Genomic DNA, 24,265 nt, shown 5'->3' on the forward strand with positions numbered 1-24,265 from the left:
GTTATCGAGCAGGGGAGACAAGACTCATATGCTCGGAGCAGGCAGGGAACATGCTCTTGGGAGATGATGTGGGAAACTAAGTTTACATGACAATGAACCACCATTCATTGAGGGTATACTCTGTGCCAGTACTGTATTCCAGACCTTATTTCATTTGATCCTCACAACACTCCTGTGAATACTATCATCCCCATTAAAAAACAAATCAACTTTTGGGAGGCTGAGGCAGGAGAATGGCGTGAACCCGGGAGGCAGAGCTTGCAGTGAGCTGAGATCCGGCCACTGCACTCCAGCCTGGGCGGCAGAGCGAGACTCCGTCTCAAAAAAAAAAAAAAAAAAAAAAAAAAAAAAATCAACTTTTAATTTTGAAATAATTTTGGGTGTACAGAAGAGTTGCATAGAAGGTATAGAGTTCCGGCATAAGCCTCACCCAGTTTCCTCTAATGTTAACATCTTAAATAACCAATGTGCATTAGTCAAAACTGAGAAACTGGCCAGGCGCAGTGGCTCATGCCTGTAATCCCAGCACTTTGGGAGGCTGAGGTGGGCAGATCACCTGAGGCTGGGAGTTCGAGACCAGTTGACCAACATGGAGAAAGCCAGTCTCTACTAAAAATACAAAATTAGCTAGGTGTGGAGGCGCATGCCTGTAATCCCAGCTACTTGGGAAGCTGAGGCAGGAGAATCACTTGAACCCAGGAGGCGGAGGTTGTGGTGAGCCTAGATCGCGCCATTGCACTCCAGCCTGGGCCACAAGAGCGAAACTCCATCTCGAAAAAAAAAAAAAAAAAAAAACAGAGAAACTGTCATCGGTACATTACTATCAATTAAATACCAGATTTGATTTGTATTTCAAGTTTTTCCACTAATGTTCTTTTTCTGTTCCAGGATTCCATCCAGAACACCACCATGCTTTGGTCATCATGTTGCCTGAGTTCCTTCTAGTCTGTCATGTTTTCCCAATTTCTGTATATTCCATGACCTTGACTGTTTTGAGGAGTACTGGTTAGGTATTTTCCATGACCTTCACAGTTTTTGAGGAGTACTGGTTAGGTATTTTGTAGGACGACCCTCTGTTGGAATTCATCTGATGTTTCTCTCCTGATTAGACTGAGGTTACAGGTTTGAGAGAGGAAGAGCACAGGAGGCAAAGTGCCCTTCTCATCACATCCTATCAGAAGGAACATGCTGTTAACATGACTTATTAATGATGTTAACCTGGATCACCTGACTAAAGCAGTGTTTGCCGGATTTCTTTGCAAGCTGGATTTCACTAAGTCCAATATACCCTGAGTGGGGTAGGGAAGGTTTCAAGCTCCATTTTCTGGAGGGGAAGAGATCTAAATAAATTATTTGGAATTCATCTGTAAGGGGAATTTGTTTCATATCCCTCATTTATTTAAAAAGTATGAAGTCATATGTATTTATTCTATACCTTTGAGTTATAATTCAATACTATGTTATTTATTTTGTTGCTTAAATTGCTACAGCTTTGCCATTAGAAGCTCTTTCAGTTGGCTCCAGTATTCCTTTGACATGACCCCATTTTAAGATGAAGAAACTGAAGCTCAGAGAGATTGCTTTGCCCAGGTCACTGTACGTACACAGCTCTGATTCTAGATCTGAACTTCGAATCATTGCACATACATGTTATGAGGTGTGCAAGAAAGGCCTGTGCATACTAGTTTAGGCTGGAAAGGCCCAGTTTCGGTCTATCCTTCAAGGCTGCCCTCCAATGCCAGCTTCTCCAGGGGGCTTTCCCGTGCCTCCCCTCCTATGCATTTGAACAGGATCTCTCTCTTCCTCTCAATCACTCTATTTATATTTCTCTTAAAGCATTTGATACACTTTACTAATTATTATCATTTACAGACTTTTATTATCTCTGTCTGGATGCTTAACTCTGTGAGATCTATACTATGAGCTCTGCAAGGGTAAGGGAAATCTGTTTCATCGTCTTTGTAGTCCTCACAGTACCTGAGTCCCTTGTATATAAATTCAGAAAACATATGTTAAATTGGGTTGGCAACAAAGGGTGGATTTCACTGTTGCAGGGGAAGGGGAATTGATACGTTTACAGGGCAGTGTTGTTTTTGTTTTGGTTAGTTCCCTTTGAACTTCTAAAATGTGCCCACTGTCATGAGTCTCTGAAGGTACTGATTTCAGGACTGGACTTGGGTCTACTTAGCATGGAAATGTCCCAGGCTAGGCTGCTCTTATTAGCTATACCAGGGGCTGCCACAAAAGAGACTACATTTATTTTGTTGAATAGAGAACACACCGGGAAATTCAGAAGTAGTGAGAACCCAGAACAAAAGATTTTTAAGGCCTCTCTTATAGTTGGCAACTTTTGGGGTTGGTGTGGGTCTTGGCCATAAAATGGCAAAAATAGCTATTAGCAGAATTGGGAGCGTCATTGTCTGATATTGGTCACAACATGATATTTCATCAGCAACTCATAATCTTTTTTTTTTTTTTTTTTTTTTTTTGAGATGGAGTCTCGCTCTGTAGCCCAGGCTGGAGTGCAGTGGCCGGATCTCAGCTCACTGCAAGCTCCGCCTCCCGGGTTCACGCCATTCTCCGGCCTCAGCCTCCCGAGTAGCTGGGACTACAGGCGCCCGCCACCTCGCCCGGCTATTTTTTTGTATTTCTTAGTAGAGACGGGGTTTCACCGTGTTAGCCAGGATGGTCTCGATCTCCTGACCTTGTGATCCGCCCATCTCGGCCTCCCAAAGTGCTGGGATTACAGGCTTGAGCCACCGCGCCCGGCCAGCAACTCATAATCTTTAGCCTCAAATACTTTTGGTGCTTTAAAAAAAATGTCTCTCCAAAGTAACTCACCTCCAGTTTTATACTCAAGGTTAGCATTCCCCTTGCCTTTAGAAGTGATGATGTAACATTTGTAGGTGCCAGCGTCTGTAAGTTGTACATTTTTCAGCCGCAGAGAGGCATTGCCAACTATCACTTGATCAGCAAACACTGCTGTCCGGCCTCTGAACATTTCATCCTGCTCCGACAGCTCATCTTTGCCTTCTTTGAACTCATGGACCAAGCCTATAACACCTTCCTTCAGCCATTGTATCACGATATCAGAAAGTTTGATGTCAGGTTCAAAAGTGCAGCTCAGGATTCCATCCTCCCCAATGTTCCCAGCTGAGGCAACAGTAGTGACTGTGATGGAGTGTCTCCCTGCAGTTCAGGAAGCAAAGATCAATGCTAAGGGAAGCCTTGGAACTTCTACAACCAAACCCTTCATTACTGAAAGCCAGACAGAGACTTCTGTGATAAATTAAAAATACAGAAGAACATGAGAGGCATTAAGAAAAAGAAGACAAGAAAAGAAAGAGCAGGAAGACAATCGTTTTGATATATATATATAGCAGATCTGTCATATATAATGGCTTATATAAGACCAAGTAACCCAAACCCTGAGAACACATTGGACTTGGGGTTTGAAGATGAAAATTCAAGTCTTGATTTTGTCACTTAATAGCCATGTAACCTTCAATAAGTCATGTAACCTTCTTGGATCTTAGAAAATTGGAGGTAACAATATCTGTCTTACCTACTGTATTAGTCCATTTTCACGCTGCTGATAAAGACATACCTGAGACTGGGAAGAAAAAGAGGTTTAATTGGACTTACAGTTCCACATTGCTGGGAGGCCTCAGAATCATGGCGGGAGGTGAAAGGCACTTCTTACATGGTGGTGGCAAGAGAAAAATCAGAAAGATGCAAAAGCGGAAACCCCTGATAAACCCATCAGATCTCATTAGACTTACTCACTATCACAAGAACAGTATGGGGAAACTGCCCCCATGATTCAATTATCTCCCACTGGGTCCCTCCCACAACACATGGGAATTATGAGAGTATAATTCAAGATGAGATTTGGGTGGGGACACAGCCAAACCACATCATTCCATCCCTGGCCCCTCCAAATCTCATGTTCTCCCATTTCAAAACCAATCATGCCTTCCCAACAGTCCCCCAAAGTATTAATTCATTTCAGCATTAACTCAAAAGTCCACAGTCCAAAGTCACATCTGAGACAAGGCAAGTCCCTTTCACCTATGAGCCTGTAAAATCAAAATCAAGCTAGTTACTTCCTAGATACAATGGGGGTACAGGCATTGGGTAAATACAGTCATTCCAAATGGGAGAAATTGGCTAAAACAAAGTAGTCACAGGGCCTATGCAAGTCCAAAATTTTAAAGCTCCAAAGTGATCTCCTTTGACTCCAGGTCTCACATCCAGGTCATGCTGATGCAAGAGGTGGGTTCCCATGATCTTGGGAAGCTCCGCCCCTGTGACTTTGCAGGGTGCAGTCTCCCTCCCAGCTGCTTTCATAGGCTGGCGTTGAGTGTCTGTGGCTTTTCTAGAAGAATAGTGCAAGCTGTCAGTGGATCTACCATTCTGGGGTCTGGAGGACAGTGGCTCTCTTCTCACAGCTCTACTAAGTGGCACTCCAGTGGGGACTTTGTGTTGGGGCTTCAACCCCATATTTTCCTTCTGCACTGCCCTAGCAGAAGTTCTCCATGAGAGCCCCACTCCTGCAGCAATCTTCTGCCTGGGCATCCAGGCATTTCCATACATCTTCTGAAATCTAGGTGGAGGTTCACAAACCCCAATTCTTGACTTTTGTGCACTCACAGGCTCAACACCACATAGAAGCTGCTAAGACTTGGGGTTTGCACCCTCTGAAGCCATGCCCAAGCCCCTTTTGGGCACAGCTGGAGCAGCTGGGACACAGGGAACAAAGTCCCTAGGCTGCACACAGCATGGGGACCCTGGGCCCGGCCCACAAAACTATTTTCTCCTAGGCCTCCAGGCCTGTGATGGGAGGGGCAGCCATGAAGACCTCTCACATTTTCCCCATTGTCTTGGGGATTAATATTCAGTGCCTCATTACTTATGCAAATTTCTGCAGCCAGCTTGAAATTCTCCTCAGAAAATGGGTTTTTCTTTTCTTTCACATTGCCAAGCTGCAATTTTCTGAACTTTTATGCTCTGCTTCCCTTATACAACTGAATACCTTTAACAGCACCCAAGTTACCTCTTGAATGCTTTGCTGCTTAGAAATTTCTTCTACCAGATACCCCAAATCATCTCTCTCAAGTTCAAAGTTCCACACATCTCGAGGGCAGGGGCAAAATGTCGCCAGTCTCTTTGTTAAAACATAACAAGAGTCACCTTTCCTCCAGTTCTCAACAGGTTCCTCATCTCCATCTGAGACCACTTCAGTCTGGACCTTATTGTCCATATCACTATCAAGTTTTTGGTCAAAGCCATTCAACAAGTCTCTAGGAGGTTCCAAACTTTCCCACATTTTCCTGTCTTCTTCTGAGCCCTCCAAACTGTTCCAACCTCTGCCTGTTATCCAGTTCCAAAGTTGCTTCCACATTTTCAGGTATCTTTTCAGCAGTGCCCCACTCTAGTGGTACCAATTTACTATATTAGTCCATTTTCATGCTGCTGATAAAGAAATACCTGAGACTTGGAAGAAAAAGAGGTTTAATTGAACTTAACAGTTTCACATGGCTGGGTAGTCCTCAGAGTCATGACGGGAGGTGAAAGGCACTTCTTACATGGCAGTGGCAAGAGAAAATGAGAAAGATGCACAAGCGGAAACCCCTGATAAAACCGTAAGATCTTGTGAGACTTATTTACTACCATGAGAACACTATAGGGGGAACTGCCCCCATGATTCAAATTATCTCCCACCAGGTCCCTCCTACAACACATGGGAATTATGGGAGTATAATTTAAGATGAGATTTGGATGGGGACACAGAGCCAAACTATATCACCTACTTTAAAGGTTTCTTATGAGGATCAAATCAAATGGATATTAACTTGATTTGCAAACTGTAATTACACATATAAGGTATTGTTATTCTCAGTTAACCAGAAGTGGCACAGAAGTGAAATCTCATGTTAACTAAATGTGGCTAGTCATTCTGAAGAATGCTGAATTCTAAAGTGCTGTGACTTTTATCTCAATTTGAATGATGAAGAAACTAAGGCATTGAGAAAATAAGTGATTTGATCAAGTTTACAGTGCTAGCTATAGCATAATGAAGAATTGCGTTTAATTCGGTTGACTTTTGGTTTAACATGAAAGCCACCCTCTCCTCTCCAAACATACCACCAGTAGAAATATTAATTATGTGCCAGCTGTATCCAACTACTTCTTCCTCGCTTGGCCAGACTACAGCCCACCCAGTCAGGGAAGGATCAATCAGCTGTTCATTGTACACTGGGGGCTGCTGACTGAGGACACCTACTGGGGTGATTTAATTAACTGAATCTTCTTGAGAGGCTCTTTCTGTGGCTTGGATATGAAACTAAGGGCAGATGGCCTTGGAGCCCAAGAAGAGAGTGGAGGAGACACAAAGAAGTATGGGAGAGAGACCATGGGAGAGAAAAATGGAAAGAGTCTTCTATCCCCAGAGCTGTCTTGGATCCTGGGGGTGTTCAGGTCTAGTTCCTGTCCTAATCTCTGCATATCCTTTAGACAACACCTGATATTAAAGTGGCCTGCACAAATCTCTCTTTCTTACAGCCAAAAAAGCCCAACATAACGGGTCCCGAGCACTTCTTAACTGGACTTTTCAGCTTCTTTATTGATATTTCTACCTTTCATCTTTGCCTCCATCCAATCCACTTTACATGCATTAATCCTACAGGTAGACCTTCTTACAATATAATTTGAACATGTCTGTTTCCTAATCACTCATCTTTAATGGTTCCTAAGAGCTGTGGAATGGATTTCACATTTTCCAGCCTGACCTTCAAAGCCAAATACTGCCTGGTACATAGTAAATGCTCCATACATATTAGCTCTTATTGCTATCTTTGCAGCCCTATCTCCAACTACATCCTCTCATAGTCCATTCTGTCTATCTGTATCAAATTATTTGTTGATTTTCTGCCTTCAACAAAAAACACACAAACAAAGCAGACATGTGTGTTTTTTTTAATGTAAGAGGTAAACATTATCGGCATAAGGATATCCTTGGCTCTTCTCCTCTTCCAGCCTATTAGGGGTTGGAATTATCTCATTGACTCCTAGACCTCTACAAAGTAAATGAGGGTCATGAATGAGGAAGAGAGAACTGGAGAAGCTAATCTAGATGGATTTGCAGCAGAAAGAACAGAAGGCTACTGATGGAAGAAAAATTATAGCTAGAAAAGGAGGAAGAGGAGACAAAAATAAGTACATAGCCTGGTTTGGAAGGATGTTTTAGAGGCTTGAGATTGTGAGAAGAGAGACTTTGGAAGCAGCTGCCATGCATGGCCTTTCCTGTGGGAGATCTGGGAGAGGAATTATAAAAGGGGACAAAATGAAGTTTTTGTGGTGTAATAAGAACACAACACACCTCCATTCCCTGCGTTGGTATTTTCTTGAACATTGATTTAAAGATTCAGTTTGCTTTTCAAGTATTGTTACTTAAAGACTGATATCCAAGGCATCCCAGGCTAGCATGGGTTATACAATTACACTATGCGCCTTCACACCCCTGTTCATCTTGCACCTTTTAATTCACAGCTCACACTTCTTTACCACCAGTTATCCAAATTCTACTTATATTCAAGTCTGTTCAGATGGCAGCCCTCCCATGAAACCTTCTTTTAATTAACGAAGGGAAAAATTAGTAGATTCTCTCTTTACTTTCTTGTAACTTTTTTTTTTTTTGCCTTTATTATAGCAGCTATCTCCCTCTACCTGGTCTCTAGTCTATCTCTGGAACTAGTTTGTGAGTGTTTCAAGAGCAGAGACTGTCTTAATCCTATCTGTAAGTCCTGTAGTGCCTACAGCTATGTTTCTGCAGAGAAAAATAATGTTTGTTGAGTTTATGAATAAATGACTAAATAAATGGAAATCAGTAGAAATCAAAGCATTGTTTGAGATAGGCTAAAATTATTGTAGGGGTAAGGGATGTTTGGCGGGATTACCACATCTAAGTTTTGGGGAAATGTGAGCCAGTGAAAAGGAAGGCAATAAAAATACAGAGAGGTTCACAATAAAATCATGAATCAAATACAACCATGTTAGAGCAAGGGTAAATTTGAGGGTTGTTGATAAAGTGCCGTTAAAGTTGAATTGAAAAATTACTTCTCAGAAAAAAAATACATGATTAGCATGGTTTATGGAGAGAATGAAATGGCAATGACATATCTTAGTTCAGTAATTGTATTACTGAATTAATTTTAATATGTTGGCCTTGAGCTCACAGGTAGGAAAACCAGCCACCTATCTCCCAGAGAAGTTAATGATTAAAAGCAGCAGCTGTAGAGTGCCCCAGGGACCTGCTGCAGGTTCTAGTCATTTAAGGTTGCATTAATGATGTGGCAGATGGAATGAGTGTAATGTTGATTAAATCCCCTCCACCCCAATGTCAAATAAAGAAGAGAAATAAGAGCCAGTGAGAACTTAAAAAAACCACAGGGACCTAGCCATTGCTTTGCACCCAGAAAGCAGTCAATAAAATACTTGTTTGTTAAGTGAATACATGATTGTTAAAAGTGATAAAATTTAATTTGCAAGCAACCACATGTAAATATTACTTCTCACAAGAAAAGAAACTATTCAGACTTGCAAACAAACATAGGCTCAAGGAGGATTATACCATCTGGCCTCGTATGACTCTCCAGGCCTATTGACCACCAGAGATTCTTTCTTATTTTTGTTTTTTGGAGACAGAGACTCACTCCACCAAAGATTCTTGTGTGATTTGTTGAGTCAAAGGACAAAAGGGCCCCATGGAGATGGGTTAGAGGCAGGTACCTATTGATAGAGAATTCATTAAATGGGCACAGATTTTAAGCATTTCATTAGCCTCTAAGATTTCATCAAACCCCTTTAAAATTGGAAGACTGAGCCACTTACTGAAAATTAATTATCCAGCTTGTGAGGGCTAATTACTAGCACAGCTCCTGTCTGCATGAGGAAAGTGGGGCTGTTAAAGCGGGGGCAAGAGGAAACCTGAGCAGCCCTGTGTTCACACGGCGGGAGGGAGTACTATTCAATCAGTGCTCCGTTGTAGGAGCAGGAATATCCTGAAGTGGGGGTACGGGTAACACAAGGCAAGGATTCTTTGCAGAAACTATGATGCTGGGGCAGCCTACAGCACTGGATAAAACCTGGAAAATGAGCTGTCCTTTGAAATGACTCAGAAAGACAAGTTCTGTACGTTCCAATAGCATAGAGAGCATGCTAGATGTCTTTAGCAGATGGTCATCAGCATCTGCTAAAACTCAGCTGTCCAGATGGGCACCACAGCACACGGCTTACAAGGTGGAAATGCAAAGATTAACCTTGGGATCACACCTGTGAGTGCCACTCTTGCCAAAGAAGACGGTGGGGTTGAGAGAACAGTTCGTTCTGTGAGAAGAAATTTAAAAGGACACTGGGCCAGGCCAGATACGGAACAATGTAGGAAAGCAGCAGAACATGGTGTTTGAGAACATGGCACAGGTACAGGCTGTCTGGGTTCAAGTCCCAGCTCTGCCACTTATTGGATATGTAACCTGGGTCAAGTTTTCCAACGCTTTATTTCATAATTTTTTAAAATCTGTAAAATGGCGATACTCCCTTAGAGAGTTCTTGAAAGGACTTAATGATACGATGCAGGTAAAGTGCTTAATACAGTACCTGAGTTGCCACATGCTAAACCTTAAATCAGTATTGATATTGATAACCATTATTAACTAGAATCATTTGGAAAGATTGCAGATCAGAGCCCCAGGAGGTAAGGAAAGCAACATTTCACTAAATGTTTGCTTACAGTGACTCATTTTAAGCCATGAGAGAGTAAGAATGACCATTATGCCCATTTATGGATAAGGATAGAGACTCCGTGAGGTTAAATGGCTTGCTGAATGCCTTGGATCTTACTGTTAGTGGAGTCAGGGTCAGACACAACGTGGTCTGGTCCTGAGCCTATGTCCTTTCTACCATATTTTGCTGATACCCAGGGCCAGATTGAGACATGTAGAGTGCCAACCCAATAAGAAGGTATCCCTACTTCACTTAAAAATCCAAACAACTAAAAACCACAAAATAAGTGTAAGAAAGGCCCATAGCTGTTTATTTTCTCAGATGACTCAGAGTTGTTTTTTTTTTTTTTTTTTGGATAGATCAAATATTTTCTAAATAAACTGTGCGATGTTTCCGTTTTGGTGTCATCAGCACACACCTAGTTGGTTTATCCAATGTCTGAAGCTGGAGCATTACTATAGTGTGATGGGTCCTTCACCAGGTTACTTAAGGGTTTGTGTCTGCTGCTTGAACCCCAACAGCTGGGCGTGAGCCAAGGCCTTGGTGCCCAGCTGAGGAGCAGATGTCCCTGAGAACCTAAACATCCCAGACAGTATCTGAGAACACACCAAGAAAAACAGTCTCATTGCAAACACACCGCAGGCAAAGAGCCAGAAAACCAGCTTAAATGCAGCTTAGACATGGGAGATGGCACAGATCTCTAGGGCTGTCTTGTGCCGCCCAGGAGTGCCCTGTATGTAAGTCCTAATAAACTCAATTACTCACCAGACTGGACTTGTCTAAGTCATTCTTTGGTCTTTCAGCTGCTTCCCAGTTCTGGCAGAGGGGTGGGGGTTGTGGGGGCGATGCGGGACACATGTTACAGTTCCAGGTTTTGCTCCTAACAATTATTAGGAGGCAGCATCCTGTGGCTTCAAAGGAGGCCCTTCCTGGTGTGACCAGGAAATTGTGCAGTTCCTAGGAGGTGCTATAGGAATGCGTTAATAATAGCAAATTTTTACTAAAAGCATTGATGGCATCAATATAAATAACAATGGCAGTTGTTTATCACACACAGGTGTCAGGTACTCGATAAGAACTCTCCTTTAATTCTCACAATGACCCTGCCTATTTTACCAGTGAGGAAACGTTTAAGTTGTATCCCAAAGGATATACAGTTACTGTGAGCCCTGAGATTGGAATGGCTCTGATTCTGAGATTCCTCCATTATATAGAGCTGTTCAAAGTCGCTCAGAGAGTGCCTGATAGCGCAGGGACTGGGCTGGGTATGGTTAGGGGCCTTTCCATCACGTCTCCTTCCTTCCTGAAGGCTTATCCACAAGAGCTGTCCTTTAACCAGGGGCTGATTGGAACCCCTCCACCTCTCTTTCAAATGGTCCACCCCAAATGCATTTTATGTTTTATGGGGTCTTTATTTAGAATTTGTAAGGAGCAGGATGGCTATGCAAAGGTGGCCTATACAGCATCAGGAGAGTTACAAAAAAATAAAATTTCTTTCTGTATTGGGGAAAAGTTTTACATTTTCAAAAGCTATAGTCTCAGGAATCATGCCTGCAAGGCAAACCACAAAACACCCTTCTCCACCACAACTCTGTGTGGACGTTGTCCTTGGTATGGGGTGATGGGTAGGAGTGTAGGTTAGGGAAGCAAATTCCCAAGGCTGGAAATACAGCCATGCTCACTTGCTGACTGTGTGTGTCCTTCCAGAAATTTCTCATCTGAACATAGTAATAACATCTACCTCCTATTTGTTGTGTGTGGTAAGACAAATCATGTATGCAAAGTTATTTAGTACAGTAGAGTGCATGAAGAAAGGATTCAAAAGATGTTATCATCATGATAAAGTTTAGATATTTGTCTTCACCCAAATCTCACGTTGAAATGTAATCCCCAGTGTTGGAGGTGAGGCCTGGTGGGAGGTGTATGGGTCATGGGGGCAGATCCCTCATAAATGGCTTGGGCTATCCCCTTGGTGATAAGTGAGCTCTTGGGCTCTGAGTTCACATGAGATCTGGTCATTTAAAAGTGACCACTCTCTTTCTCCCTCTTGCTCCTGCTTTCGACATATGACATGCCTGTTTCCCCTCGCTGTCCATCATGATGGAAAGCTCCCTGTGGCTTCACCAGAAGCCAGGCAGATGCCAGCACCATGCCTCCTGTAAAGCCTGCAGAATCGTGAGTCAATTAAACTTCTTTTCTTCATAAATTACCCAGTCTCAGGAATTTCTTTATAGCAGTGCAAGAATGGCCTAATACACATCATTGTCTGCTTAATGCTTTTTGCTTAATTTCAACGTCTTATATATTAAACCAGCTAACATTTTATTGAATTCATGTAAAGTGTGCTCATATGATGATCTCTGATAAAGGTTATAGTCCTTTTAATAGAGGCAATTGAAAAATCCAACTAAACAGTATTAAACTAATAAACTGCCCATTTTATCGAAATAACCAGCTGTCACCCAGTGAAATGGGAAGGAGGCAGAACACCTTTTTATTGGCAGTAGTAGAGTTTCAAATTTTTAAATTACTGTATTGAGTACATTACTGGATTGAGTACATTAATGGATTGTACATTACTGGATTGAGTAGACTATTGCTTCTATCTATTCACACCTCCATGTATCCATCCAACTGTCCATTCAAAAAGCACTTAAGGAGCACCCTGTGCATTCAAGGAACTGAGTTCAGTTCTCAAGGTGGCTGTCGCTATGCTACAGGAAAAGATATGAGTAGCAAACCTGTTGACTAACACAGGGAAGTTATGACATTGTGAAAATTCTTGCTAGGGTAGTCAACACCACTAACAACCAAAAGATAAACAACTCTCTGAGTTCTGATGCCAAGTCACTGAGCCTCAGGTCCAAGAAAGTTTTGTCATTAAGATTTAGAGTGACAAACAAATACTAGGGTTTTAATTGAAGGCGATGTATAAGATCAGGAATAGGGTAAATTATAATTAAGAGTTAAACCTTAGTGAGGAAGGTACCAAAATGTACTTTAGCATTAATATCTTTAAAACTTATTCTAAAATATTTGGTTTATCAGTCAATATTTTATTTCCTTATAAAGAATATGTATGTAAATCTGAGAGCAGTGGCTCACACCTGTAGTCCTAGCACTTTGGGTGGTTGAGGCGGGCAGATCACTTGAGGTCAAGAGTTCGAGACCAGCCTGGCTAACATGGCAAAATCTTGTCTCTACTAAAAATACAAAAAATTAGCCAGGTGTGGTGGTGCATGCCTGTAATCCCAGTTACTTGGGAGGCTGAGGCAGGAGTATTGCTTGAACCCAGGAGGCAGAGGCTGCAGTAAGCCAAGATTGTGCAACTGTACTCCAGCCTGAGCAACAGAGCAAGACTGTCTCAAAAAAAAAAAAAAATATATATGTATATAAACATAAAGTGTATATATACATTCATGACATTCTATACATATTATATTTATATACATATATTTACAAAAGTTTTTGTATGTCTGTATTGAAGTATACAAACATAACAATCCACACATCATAACTGTACAGCTTGAAGAATGATTATAACTTTATTCCAGGTAACCATCATCACATCAAGGAATAGAACCTTACTGCCCTCCCAGCAGTGCCCTCATGCCCCTCCTCACTGCTACCCGCTTACTTGTCCCCAAAGGTAAGAACCATTATTATTATTCTACCTTTTACCAGCAGAGATCATTTGCCTGTTTTTCAACTTCATATGCATGGAATCATACAGAACTTACGCTTTTGTGCTCTTCTGTAGTTCCACATTATGTTTTGCATATGAAAATGTACTCAGTCTCTGTCACCAGGCAACAGAAATTAAAACCACAAAATTCCACAACACCCAGTATTGGTGAGGGCGTGGAGAGCTCGATCTCTCATGCATTGTTGTTGAAGAGTAGATTGGCTCATCACTTTGAAAAACGGAATGGCAGTATCTACTAAAAGCTATTTATTGGCCTTTTGTACATACTCCTTGTGAGCTGCTTTTTTAAGCACTCACACTTCTTGTGAGCTGCTTTAAGACATTAGAAAAATAATTGAAAGATGGCCAAATAAAGCAGGAAGAGGAATATTAATAAAGATAAAAGCCAAAATTAATAAAATAGGAATACAAATCAGAGAAAACATAAATAAGCTAAAAGCTGGTTCTTTCAAAACTGCTATAAAGATAACAATACCTTATAAATCTATTTTAGTATATGAGAGAGAAAGAAAGAGAGAACAGAAGAAAGAAAACAAGAGAGAGAGCAGAATAGAGAGAAAGAAAGAGAGAGAGAGAAAAAACAACCGAGATTATGAACAGGAAAAGAAATAAATTAACATAGGAAATCAATACTAAAATGAAACAGGCGAGTGAATTCAGAAACAGATGCCCACACATTTGGATACGTGATTTACGACCATGATGGCACTGGAGGGAAGTGGGGGAAGGACAGTGTGTCCAATAAACAGTGCTGGGTTTACTGGATACCATAAGGAAAAAAATGAAACTTGACCCCTCTCTTGTACTACGTACAAAATTAACTTGAGACGGTTTGCAGATATAAATGCGAAAGACAAAAAAATGAGGCTTCTACAAGATAATCTAGAAGAACATCTTCATGACCTCGCAATAGGCAAAGATTTCTTAAACAGGTTACGAAAAGCTCCAAATATAAAGAAAAGGATCAACAAAAATTAAAATTAAGAACTTCTGCTCATTGAAAAACATCATTAAGAGAGTGAAAAAGCAAAGTGTAGAGTTTAAGAGATTTGGTGATGCCTGTAACTAGTTTGCATCCAGGATATACAAGGAATTACTGACAAATCAAAAAGAGAAAGACAAATATCCCAATGGAAAAAAATGAATGAAAGATAAAATATACATGTTATTTATTTTTTTATTTTTAATGTAGAGACAGGGTCTCTTTTTGTTGCTCAGGCTGGTCTTGAACTCCTGGCCTTAAGCAGTACTCCCACCTCAGCCTCCCATAGTGCTGGCATTATAGGCATGAACCACCACACCTGGCCTAAAATATACATGATTGATGATGAAGAAAGTGGGGAAGGGATGAATGTCTTTTCTAGCAAACACAACTCTAGCAAGTTTTCTTAGCTTTGACTTTGTGACAAAATTGAGTGGCAGCATGTCTACACTGGAGGAGTGCGGCAGAAAGGTCTCTGGAATATAGAAACTAAAGTTATGGAGCTTTGGTCACAGACTGAGTTAAAATGAATGTGTTGGACTGAGTCAGGTGGTTTATGAAAAAAAGAGCAGAAAATTCGCCTCAGAGAAGACAGCTGCCGGCCTTAACTCACTCAGTGTCAAAATTAAAGCAGCATCCATAAAAGATGCTTCAGAGGAGTGGCCTAGGCAGAAGAGCAAAGTGAAGACTCTTCCACAACTGACATTGGTTAGCTACGTTCAGAAACTAGCCATCTGTGCTACAGTGGTATCTGTTTCCTACAAGGTAGAGTAGTCATGACCAGTTTTCTCTTTACCTAAGACCCCTGTGTACAAAGATTTGACATTCTTTAACACTTCAGTTGAAGCTTCGTTGCAAAGAAATCATCCACCCAGGCCAACCACTGACAGAATGGCTCAGAGGCAGCACTTTACCTGTGATCCCAGAATGACATCTTCAGCACTGACTGATAGATAGACTACTGATAAACATGTCGTTTGATTATCTCAACTAACTGGAGATGTTGACAGTATCTCCCCACTCAAAAATGAGGAAACTAGGCTGGGCACGGTGGCTCAGGCCTGCAATCCCAGCACTTTGGGAGGCCGAGGCAGGTGGATTGCTTGAGCTCAGGAGTTTGAGGCCAGCCTGAGCAATATGGCGAAACCCCATCTCTACTAAAAATAAAAATATTAGCCTGGCGTGATGGTGCATATGCCTGTAGTCCTAGCTACTTGGGAGGCTGAGGTGAGAGGATGGCTTGAACCCAGGAGGTGGAGGTTGCAGTGAGCTGAGATCATGCCACTGCACTCCAGCCTGGGCAAGAGAGCCAGATCCTGTCTCAAAATAAATAAATACATAATGAAAAATGAGGACACTGACGTCGAGGACTTAAATGACTAATGTGGAGAGAGCACAAGAAGTAGAAGAATGAATGCTATACTCTGAGGTTTTCTGGGTCCAAGCTCTGGGCTGTTTCCATGCTACCACACTGAGTGATTAGGAGTTTAATGGTGAGGGGTGAATAGATTGCAGTAATGCAAGAAATCACATACCTGAAATACCAAAGCCAATGATGAGTGCAATTGCTCCAGCCAGAATAAAGATGATGCTAATTATGCTACGGGAAGAGAGAGAGAGAAACAGAAAATTACTTCTCCGTTCCCCTTGATGTGCTGCTTTGCAACCAGGGTACGAATCTGTTGTGGATAAGATGAGTTACATAAAGCATCTCAACTTTTTCTTCCACAGAAGCTTCTTCCTAGAAATGGGTACCTTAGGCCGGGCGCGGTGGCTCAAGCCTGTAATCCCAGCACTTTGGGAGGCCGAGACGGGCGGATCACAAGGTCAGGAGATCGAGACCATCCTGGCTAACACGGTGAAACCCCGTCTCTACTAAAAATACAAAAAAACTAGCCGGGCGAGGTGGCGGGCGCCTGTGGTCCCAGCTACTCGGGAGGCTGAGGCAGGAGAATGGCGTAAACCCTGGAGGCGGAGCTTGCAGTGAGCTGAGATCCGGCCACTGCACTCCAGCCTGGGCGACAGAGCGAGACTCCATCTCAAAGAAAAAAAAAAAAAAAAAAAAAAGAAGCAAAAATGAGACAAATAAATCACTTGTAATCCCATCATCTAAACACAACCACTGTGTTTTGATATGATCTTCACCAATTATTTTTTATTTTAAGTTCTGGGATACATGTGTAGAACGTGCAGGTTTGTTACATACGTACACATGTGTCATGGTGGTTCGCTGCACCTATCAACCCGTCATCTAGGTTTTAAGCCCCGCATGCATTAGGTATTTGTCCTAATGCTCTCCCTCCCCCTGCCCCCTAACCCCCGACAGGCCTCGGTGTGTGATGTTCCCCTCCCTGTATCCATGTGTTCTCACTGTTCAACTCCCATTTATGAGTGAGAACATGTGGTGTTTGGTTTTCCGTTCCTGTGTTACTTTGCTGAGAATGATGGTTTCCAGTTTCATCCATGTTCCTGCAAAGGACATGAACTCATTCGTTTTTATGGCTGCATAGTATTCCATGGTGTATATGTGCCACATTTTCTTTATCCAGTCTATCATTGATGGGCATTTGGGTTGGTTCCAAGTCTTTGCTATTGTAAATAGTGCTGCAATAAACACACGTGTGCATGTATCTCTATGGTAGAATGATTTATAATCCTTTGGGTGTATACCCAGTAATGGGATTGCTGGGTCAAATGGTACTTCTGGTTCTAGATCCTTGAGGAATTGCCACACCATTTTTCACAATGGTTGAACTAATTTACACTCCCACCAACAGTGTAAAAGCATTCCTATTTCTCCACAGCCTTGCCAGCATCTGTTGTTTCCTGACTTTTTAATAATCACCATTCTAACTGGTGGATCCTCACCAATTTTTAATGAACAGATTAACAAATGACACCTGGGAAACTAAATAAATAAATAAGGAAGTATTGCTTACATGTACTAAGTGCTAGAATTATATGGCAGACATGTTGTTCCAAGCAGCATTTATAACTTATATCAATTATCCATTTAGTAATCTCAGGAGGAGAGCAAATTTTATTGTCTCCATTTTATAGATGGGGAAGTGACACAGGGAGATAAAGCATCTTCCCTAAAGTCACACAGTTGGCAAGTGGCAGAGCAGAGATTAGAATTTAGAATTTGTCTCTTAAATCTGTACTCAACTCCCTCCAAGTGTACCAAGGGTAGGAGCTCACAGATGGGGCGTGTCCCTTTCCTTTGCCAAGGGGAACATGCACTCCTTGAGGGGTCACCTGCTTTAGCTCGTGAGAGTGACTCAGGCAGAGCAGAAGGCACAGGTCAAAGTGGTTCCTGGGAAGCTCGCCCGTTGCTGCCTGTCCTGGCGCATACATCATCGGTCAGACGTCCTCAGCAGCCCTCTCACAGGGCTGCCAGTTCACACGCTCCCAACACCCACGCTGATGTTACTCAATAGGCAGGACAAAAGAAAGGCACAGGGAGGCAAAGAACGATGCTATAGAGAGGAAAATGAAGCACGGGGCATTGCACTTTCTGCCCTGAATAGGCTCATTGTACCCAGCCTCCTATGGCTCAGGAATGGACCCACCAGACAGAAACAAGAGTACCCTGCAGGCCAAGCCCTCATGAGGTGCAGCCTCAGGGCAGCAAGCGATGCTTTAAATAATAGGGCATCTGCTAAAATGATTCCAAGGGGAGACCACATTTGGCCACTGCTCCTCTTTTTCCACACCTCTGTGCAGCCTCAGTTCTTACTGGTCCAAGAGAGTGAGAACAGCTAGATAAAGTTATAGCAAGAGGCACCATCCTCTGGCTGTCTTTGACTACTGAGACAGGCAGCTGACTTGTGTGTGACCTAGGGTTTTCATTCACTTTGGGTAAATTACTTCATCTCTCTGAGGCTCATTTTCTTTTTTTGTAAAATGGGAAATAAAGTAATTCCTGCTTTACCTATTATAAAGGTTGCGTGTGTCCGCCCCCCTGCCAACATTCACGTTGAAGTCCTAACCCCAAGTACCTCTGAGTGTGCCTTTACTTATTAATAGGGTCACTGTGAGAGGTGAAGCCAGCTGGACTTCCTGGTCAAGTGGGGACTTGGAAAACTTTTCTGTCTAGCTAAAGGATTGTAAATGCACCAAGAAGTACTCTATAAAAATCCACCAATCAGTGCTCTGTGTCTAGTTAAAGGATTGTAAACACACCAATCAGCACTCTGTAAAATGGACCAATCAGCAGGATGTGGGTGGGGCCAAATAGGAGACTAAAAGCTGGTCACCCCAGCCAGTAGGGGCAAACTGCCCGGGTTCCTGTGCACACTGTGGAAGGTTTGTTCTTTCGCTCTTCACAATAAATCTTGCTGCTGCTCCCTCTTTGGGTCTGCACCAACTTTAAGAGCCGTAACACTCACCATGAAGGTCCATGGCTTCATTTCTGAAGTCAGAGAGACCCCGAACCCACTGGGAGGAACAAACAACTCCGGACACACCACCTTTAAGAGCTGTAACACTCACTGCGAGGTCAGTGGCTTCATTCTTGAAGTCAGCAAGACCAAGAACCCACCAGAAGGAATAAATTCCGGACACAACTGCAGATGTAATTAGTTAAGGTCATACTAGAGTAGGGTAGTGGTGAATTCCTAATCCAGTATGGCTGGTGTCTTTATAAAAAGGGGAAATTTGAACGCACATGAACACACATACCCACACACACACGCATGCAACACCATGTAAAGATGAAAGCAGAGATCTACAACTCAAGGAACACCAAAGGTTGCCAGCAAACCTCCAGAAGCTAGGAGAGACATGCAACGGATTCTCTCTCACCACTCTCACAAGTAACAAATCCTGCAGACATGTCCATCCCGGCCTGTAGCCTCCAGAGCTGTGAGAGAACACATTTCCATTTCTCAGCCACCTGGTTTTTGGTACTTTGTTACAACAGCACTAGCAAACTAATACAAAAAGGTCATTTCAGGATCAAATTAGATGATGAATGTGGCATTATTCAGAAGGGGCTATTCATACACACTTTTACTATAAATACATTTTATATATAAGCTATTGCTGTACGTTTATTATTAAAAGCTGTGACTTTTACGGGAGGGGACCTGAGCAGCGACACTGAACAGATACGTGGGCACTCACCAAGAAGAGGGGGACAATGGAAGTTGTGTATTTCAGCCAAAGCTCCTAGCCCCTCCATCACACCAGGCCCACGTTTCCCTCACTGTGAAAACAGAAGCCTGCCATCTGTCACCAAATTCCCTATCGGAGCAGGAATCACCTTGAGGTTTGTTCTGAACTAGTATTCCCTTGGGAAACAGTTCAACTTCCAGAGCCTTGGAAAGAGAAGCAGGAACTATCAGAGCAGCCAAATTAATTCCTGTCTGTTGCTTATTAATTATTTAGAAAGATGAAAAAAATATTTCACTGTAGGGGTTCTTACATTGCTTTCTGATCTTTGCTTTCCCCTCAATGATTTCCAATAACTATGCTACAGGAAATGTTTAATGCAAAACTATGTCTTCTAACCACTGCATTGGGATTCACAGTGTACTTTTGGTACCCACTCATTACAAAAGGGCCCAAACAACAATCAATGCTTTTGGAGGGCTTGCTCATTTAGTAAACATTTATTAAGTACTTACTATGTGAAAGACATAGTGCTAGTCAATATGAAGGAAACGGAGAGATGATGTAAACAAAGTCCCTGCCCTCAAGAAGCTTATAGTTAAACTGAGGTGACATACACACAAACCTTTGTAATAATCTGAGGCAGAATGTGATCAGGGCTTTAGTAAAGAAACAAACAGACCAGGCGCGGTGACTCACACCTGTAGTCCCAGCACTTTGGGAAGCCGAGGCAGGCAGATTACCTGAGGTCAGGAGTTCAAGACCAGCCTGACCAACATGGTGAAACCCTGTCTTTACTAAAAATACAAAATTTAGCTGGGCATGGTGGTTCACACGTATAATCCCAGCTACTTGGGAGGCTGGGACAGGAGAATTGCTTGAGCCCGGGAGGTGGAGGTTGCAGTGAGCCAAGACTTAGGGAGGTAGGAAAAATTTAAACCCAGGGGAAACAGAGATAATCAAAGTGCATTTCCATGAACAAATTTCAAAGAAAGTGAAGAGAAAGGCTTTATTCAGAAATGTATTGAGCTGATCCATGCTGCTACATACTCTCTGTCCAAGGCAGAAACACACACAAAAAGGTATTATTTCTGCTGCACTGGGGGTGCAGGGGGTCAGGATCTAAGCATTGCACTTTAGTGCTCTGGGCTGTGGGCTGGGAAGGTGCTTTCAGAGGCTGCAGAACCCAGAGCCTTCCAGGTGAAGGAGCAGCTTTACAGCCTGGAATTCTGTCCCCCTTCCTGAGGAGGGCCTGGTTCGGTTCCCTCACATGCCTGCTTCAGCTGCCGCTGCCTTCTGCAGCACGTGGAAGAAACTGGGCCTTTGTTAAAACACGATATGCACATTCCTGAAAAGCCTCACATTCTGCGAAATTACACAATAAAAGTAACAGGCTTTATGGGGAAAAATAGGGTTAAAGGCAGACCGCTCGAAACCTATGTGGCTTTGTCATTACTCTACTAACAGAAACAATAACTAGTACCTCGGGAGATAACTTGGACAGACAAGGCAGGCAGCTCAGTAGGGCCGGAAACTACTTTAGAGGAATATATAAATATAAAAATGAATATAAAAAATGCACAGATATAATGAAATAAATACTCCGGCTGCTGGGTGCTGTGAGCCGGCGTGGTTGCTGTGAAGGTGGGTGCGGCAGATGTGCAGCCTAGAACTCGCAAGGGTAGGATGTACTTCCCTGGTGAGGGAGCCCGTGTGCAGATGTTCATTCAAAAAAATTCTTTTTAATAAAATAAAAATAGAACTGAAAGCCATGCTAAGCCTTTCCCACTGAAGTTCTCATTCTATTCTGCTATTTCAACTCTCCTTGCTTTGGGAAAAAAAAAAAAAAGGCATGTGAACCAACACAACTTCCATGTTGTCCTGCCATCATTCCCGTTTTTAAACCATACATGAGCTCATTGATGCTATAGAAACATATACTGCAGCACACAGGCTGTCTTACTGTACCACACACCAAAAAATAAACCAGAATAGAGACAACTATCTCTCCCTCTCTCTCTCTCTTTTTTTTTTTCGAGACGGAGTTTCACTCTGTTGCCCAGGCTGGAGTGCAGTAGCATGATCTCAGTTCACTGCAACCTCCGCCTCCCAGGTTCAAGCTATTCTCCTGCCTCAGCTTCCCAAGTAGCTGGGATTACAGGCGCGTGCCACCACGCCCAGCTAATTTTTTATTTTTAGTAGAGATGGGGTTTCACCATGTTGGCCAGGCTGGTCTTGAACTCCTGACCTCACGTGATCCGCCTGCCTCAGCCTCCCAAAGTGCTGGGATTACAGGTGTGAGCCACCGCAGCTGGCCGGAGACACCTATCTCTTAAGGACAACCCTTCATTTATCAGAGGTCCATGGAATGGCATAACAGTAGCTGATGCTTAACAGGCATATGTGGTAATTCTTCATTATATGGTATCTCGTTCAACCCTACAGCAACCCCATGAGATAAGTACTACCCTTATTACCTTTTTACATGTGGGGAAACTGAGGCTTAGCTTAAGTAACAGATGAAGCTGTCATAGCTGGAAGGTGGGAATGTCAGGTTTCGATTTGAGGGAGTATGACTTACAGACTTGAGGTCTTAACTACATGCTATACTTCTAGAAAAAGTGGCAGGAGGCCTCATGTTTGGAAGGCTCCTGTCACCTCCTCAAGTTCCTTTTCTAAAAACAAGAGCTTTCTGCATCTGCTACACAGTGTATAGAGCCCTCAGTCTGGAAAACATAAAATGCTTTTTGTTTTATTCAAACATGAATGGCTTCTATGTTCTCGAGTTTCTGTTTCCTTCTCAAATACTAACAGAACTGGGAGATACCACATTCCTTATAGATCATAGTTCAGCTCCACTCGTGTGATTGCTAAATGTTTAAAACTGAAAACTAGATTAGTTTTGCAAATGTGTGATTTATTTGAATATACCAAGCAGGATATTTGAGTAAATCAAGTTGCAGCAAACATATTACATTGTTCACAAACCAACGAAGTGACTCGGTTTATAAAGAATGCTGAAATTAAAGACATTTACTTCAGCCTATCCAAAGAGGAGATTAAGGCCGGGCGCGGTGGCTCACGCCTGTAATCCCAGCACTTTGGGAGGCCGAGGCGGGCAGAGCACTTGAGGTCAGGAATTTGAGACCAGCCTGGCCAACATGGTGAAAGCCCGTCTCTACTAAAAATGCAAAAATTAGCTGAGCCCAGTGGTGTGCATGCGTAGTCCCAGCTACTTGGGAGGCTGAGGCAGGAGAATCGTTTGAACCCAGAAGGCGGCGGCTGCAGTGATCTGAGATCGTGCCATTGCACTCCAGCCTGGGCAACAGAGCAAGACTCCATTTCAAAAAAATCAAAAAATCAAAAAGCAAAAAGGAGAGTAAAAGCAGAAAAGGAAATTTATTTATGGGGAAAAAGTATTTCCTATAAAGGGGAAAAGGAATTATTTTCAATGCTATGTGGAATAAAGCACTGGGCTTCAAGGTAAAACTAAACATTTTCCAGATATTGATTAGCATAGGTTTCAGGTTTCTGAGCAGCTTAGATTGTTGTCCACTCCAATTTTTGTTTTGCTGAAGAATTCAAGGTGTAGAGTATGTTTCGGCCGGGCGCAGTGGCTCACGCCTGTAATCCCAGCACTTTGGGAGGCCGAGGCGGGCGGATCACAAGGTCAGGAGATCGAGACCATGGTGAAACCCCGTCTCTACTAAAAATACAAAAAATTAGCCGGGCGCGGTGGTGGCGCCTGTAGTCCCAGCTACTCAGGAGGCTGAGGCAGGAGAATGGCGTGAACCCGGGAGGCGGAGCTTGCAGTGAGCCGAGATCGCGCCACTGCACTCCAGCCTGGGCGACAGAGCGAGACTCCGTCTCAAAAAAAAAAAAAAAAAAAAGGTGTAGAGTATGTTTCCTGGCCTCTACTCCTCTCCCTGTATCTCTTTATACTGGTAAAGTCAAGGCCTGCTTTGGTCCAGGAAACCAAGAGCAGAAGCATCAGGAATGGTGAGTATAGGCTTGAGGAGAACTTGGCAATGAGGAGGAGTCATTACATGAGACTTGAGGGGTGTGTGTGGAAGAGAGAGGACTTCCTTTCAGGGCAGCCTCTGCTCCATCAATATGGCAGTGAATGGCCAGGCTTTGTATTTGGGAAAGGAATTTTGGGGAATTGCGTACAAGAGACTTGGCTGCTGTTGAGTATCAGGTTGAGGCATCCTCTTTTCTTTCTAGCTACCCCCAATAATCATAGCACAGTTTAGTGGATTCCTCCAAAGCACAGGCCCCAGAATAAATCATGACCTGGGTCCCAACACTGTAAAACTAGGGTAACATGGCTGGCAGAAAGATTTCATCTTGTATGCCAACAATCATTTGAATGACTGGCAGTTGTGGCTTAGAATACTGTGTTGAAAAGACTGCAAGATTGCCTCTGTGTTCACAGGGAAGAGTGCCACCACTAATGAGTGTTTTCTTTTCTTTCTTTCTTTTTTTTTTTTTTTTTTTTTTGGCGGGGTGGGTGGGGTGGGCGACAGCATGTTGCCCATGCTGGAGTGCAGTGGTGCGATGATGGGTCACTGCAGCCTTGACCTCCCACACTCAAGCAATCCTTCCACCACACCTCCCTGCAAGTAGCTGGGACTAGAGGTGTACACCACCACAGGTGCACACTACCCAGCTAATTAAAA

At 42.9% G+C, this 24,265-nt stretch overlaps 1 protein-coding gene across 1 annotated transcript in view; it reads right to left on the reverse strand.

Moving 5' to 3' along the window:
- The window catches only part of VTCN1 (V-set domain containing T cell activation inhibitor 1), a 70,514-nt gene that overhangs the window by 11,240 nt on the left and 35,009 nt on the right, over positions 1-24,265 (reverse strand). Inside the window, exons 2-3 of the mRNA XM_050778995.1 lie at positions 16,007-16,071; positions 2,842-3,189 (exon numbers count right to left, since the gene is read on the reverse strand). Coding sequence (XP_050634952.1) covers positions 2,842-3,189; positions 16,007-16,071 — 413 coding nt within the window. The remainder of the gene's footprint in view (positions 1-2,841; positions 3,190-16,006; positions 16,072-24,265) is intronic.

The sequence above is a fragment of the Macaca thibetana genome, chromosome 1 (genome assembly GCF_024542745.1).
Source record: "Macaca thibetana thibetana isolate TM-01 chromosome 1, ASM2454274v1, whole genome shotgun sequence".
Lineage (NCBI taxonomy): Eukaryota > Metazoa > Chordata > Mammalia > Primates > Cercopithecidae > Macaca > Macaca thibetana.